At 52.2% G+C, this 2,779-nt stretch overlaps 1 protein-coding gene across 1 annotated transcript in view; it reads right to left on the bottom strand.

Moving 5' to 3' along the window:
- The window catches only part of ZRANB2 (zinc finger RANBP2-type containing 2), a 10,019-nt gene extending 7,466 nt beyond the window's left edge, over positions 1-2,553 (bottom strand). Inside the window, exons 1-4 of the mRNA XM_057388058.1 lie at positions 2,442-2,553; positions 2,030-2,082; positions 1,708-1,816; positions 730-812 (exon numbers count right to left, since the gene is read on the bottom strand). Coding sequence (XP_057244041.1) covers positions 730-812; positions 1,708-1,816; positions 2,030-2,082; positions 2,442-2,497 — 301 coding nt within the window. The 5' untranslated portion in view covers positions 2,498-2,553. The remainder of the gene's footprint in view (positions 1-729; positions 813-1,707; positions 1,817-2,029; positions 2,083-2,441) is intronic.
- Between the last annotated feature and the right edge of the window lie 226 nt (positions 2,554-2,779).

The raw sequence follows: 2,779 nt of genomic DNA, 5'->3' as shown, positions 1-2,779 counted from the left end.
CTCAAAGCTCACCTCATCCCACCCCCTGCCATGAGCAGGGACACCTTCCACTAAAAGTATTTATCAACTTGATTAATTATTAAGCACCTCAATAAATTATGTAAATCATAAATACTTGAATATATTATTTSCAATGACAACTATATGAAATAAAATTATACTCTTTAATATTCTCTACWATTTTCACAATATTCAATACTAAAGTATCGTTTTTGCTTTTGAATGACAAGCTCTGTGATCCTCTCTAGGCCTTTTTCTGTGCCTTTGTGTTCCACTGAGTGCATTAAATTCCTGCAGTGAATTCCCTGCTGGATCCCAGTGCAGAGGGAAGAGTGCAGGAGCTGTAAGGAGATCCTGCTCCAGTTACCTCCGGGCTCACATTCACACCCAGAACTGAAACTGAGCCCTCCCCAGCAGATAAGAGCCTTATCTGCACGTCCTGTGCACATGGACACCCCACAGGAGGCCTCTGCACATTAATAAAACATTGCTCCAACGTTGTGACAACAAAATCCAGCACAGGGGCAGCTCAAGCTGAATGTTCCCTGATGATTTCCACATGGAGCCATCACTTCACACAGCACCAGAACTCACCCAGGCCATGAACCTGCAATTTTTAGGAGCTGTGCCAGTTCTGTGAGAACACATTCCYTTTAATCAAGGTCCATTCTGGTTTCTCCAGCTCTCACTGCCAGTGTTTAAACCCAGCCTAAACCCAGCCCATCTCACCTGTCCTCTCCTCCAGCTTGGCRTATTTCGGGGTGTTGCACATGTTACACTCTGATCTCCGTGCCCAGTTCACATTGCCACAGCTTCAGGGGCAGAAAGAACACACAGAAATGGGAAATATTATCCTTCAGATTGGAATAAAAGGGTGAAGGGATGAGACAGCTCCCTGGAAGGTGACAGGATGGGACAAATCCAGGGGAAGGAGCACGACACAGGAAGGGTTCACATTCCTCATAATTTCTCAGTGTGGCATCCACATTTCAGAAAAGATAACAAAATTGTTGCCATGGCAATAAAGCTCATGGAATGACAGATTGGTGCTCCARACCYTTCCYTGGACTCATTCCACCCCATACACTGCACAGTGACAATGCCTGCTGACACTTCTCTCTCACAGCACTCTTCAAATAACCAAAGCATTTCAGTCCTGCTGACATTTTCCAGTTTAAAGCTTCATTTTCTCAACTGAGAGCTTGGAGAAGCATCCAGGCATTTACCTGTGTGCTAAAAAATCTGCTCATTAAATGCTTGGGGAATTTAGTGGAATTCCAGAAATCTGGGCTAAAATCTGTTTGCTAAAAACTTAGGGGATTTAATAGAATTYCAGAAGTTTGGGTTGGAAGGGAGCTTTAAGCTCATGCAGTGCCACCCCTGCCATGGCAGGGACAGCTCCCAATGTCCCCAATGTCCTGCCAGGGATCCAGGGGCAGTCACAACTGTGCCAGGATCTCCTCACCCTCCAGGGAAGGCAGAACCTCTCAATGCCATGGGGGTGGCACTGCCATCTCCCCATCCCCTCCAAACACAGGAATTATCTTCATTCACCAAACACAAACTTGACTTTTCCTTGGGCAGCGCTGCTACTTAAACCCTTCCTGCTGCTCTATTAATTAAGTGCCCCATGAATTAATGAATTGCTGTGGCTCTGAGCCCTCCCAGGGAGTTTCCAGGGAAAGGCAGGAGGTGTTTGCAGCCTACGTTTTGCACTGCCAGTCGTTGGCACTGAACAGCCCCCGGCTCTTCTCCGCCAGCGTCTTCCCGATCTCCGTCCCCCCCGCCTTCATCATCTTGGCCTCCGTCGTTTTCTCTGCAGAGACGAGAAACAAGAGCAAAGAAACAAGAGCAAAGATGAGAAACAAGAGCTCAAACAGCAGCCTCGTGACTCACGAGAAATATTTAAGAGTTTTTTAAACAAAAATTGGTGGTATTTTTAATAAATTTTGAATTACAGAGGAATTTTAGAAGCTGTTTTATGGGGGAGAAGGGGATGAGTGGAAAGGTYTGCGGGGTTGGAACTCACCTCTGCCGCATCTGTTACAGCTCGTTCTCCTGGCGAAGTTCACGTTCCCGCACCTGGAGCGGAGCAGAGCACGAGGGACGCGATTAACCGGGGCTGGGAACGGCCCCGAGCAGGGCTCCAGAGCTCCGCATTACCCCCGAGAGTCCCAATATAACCCAAGTGTGTCCCAGTGTATCCCGAGTGTGTCCCAGTGTACCCCGAGTGTGTCCCAGTGTAACCCGAGTGTGTCCCAATATAACCCGAGTGTGTCCCGGGCCAGCAGCGAGCTGTGTGAGCCCGTGCCGGGCCCGGGCCGTGCCACCCCCCGCGCTCCCTGTCCCGTTCCCGTTCCCGCTCACGTCCCCGCCTCGCCCCCGTTCACTCCCCCGGTGCCTCGGGGCTCCGTTCCCCGCCCCGCTGCCGCTGCCCTCACTTCTTGTCGGGGCAGATCCAGTCGCCGTCGCTCACGCGGAAGTTCTTGGTCGCCATCTCGGGCCGAGCCGGGCCGGGCCGAGCGCCGCCGCCACACGCAGGACCCGGGGCCCTGCGCCGCGCGGGCTGCCCGGCCGAGCGCCTGAGCCCCGCCCCGCCCCCGCCGCAACGCGCTGCGCTCAGGCACCGCCGAGGACAGCTCAGAGCACGGCATGGCCCCGGGGCGCCCCCTGGAGGAGAGAGAGAGAATGAGAGGGAATGGGAATGGGAATGGGAATGGGAATGGGAATGGGAATGGGAATGGGATGGGAATGGGAATGGGAATGGAATGGGAATGGG

Source organism: Malurus melanocephalus, unplaced genomic scaffold (assembly GCF_030028575.1).
Source record: "Malurus melanocephalus ecotype Western Australia unplaced genomic scaffold, MMel_1.1 scaffold_1529, whole genome shotgun sequence".
Taxonomy (NCBI): domain Eukaryota; kingdom Metazoa; phylum Chordata; class Aves; order Passeriformes; family Maluridae; genus Malurus; species Malurus melanocephalus.
Note: the sequence above shows the minus strand (reverse complement) of the source record. Positions and strands in the feature narration are given on the sequence as shown.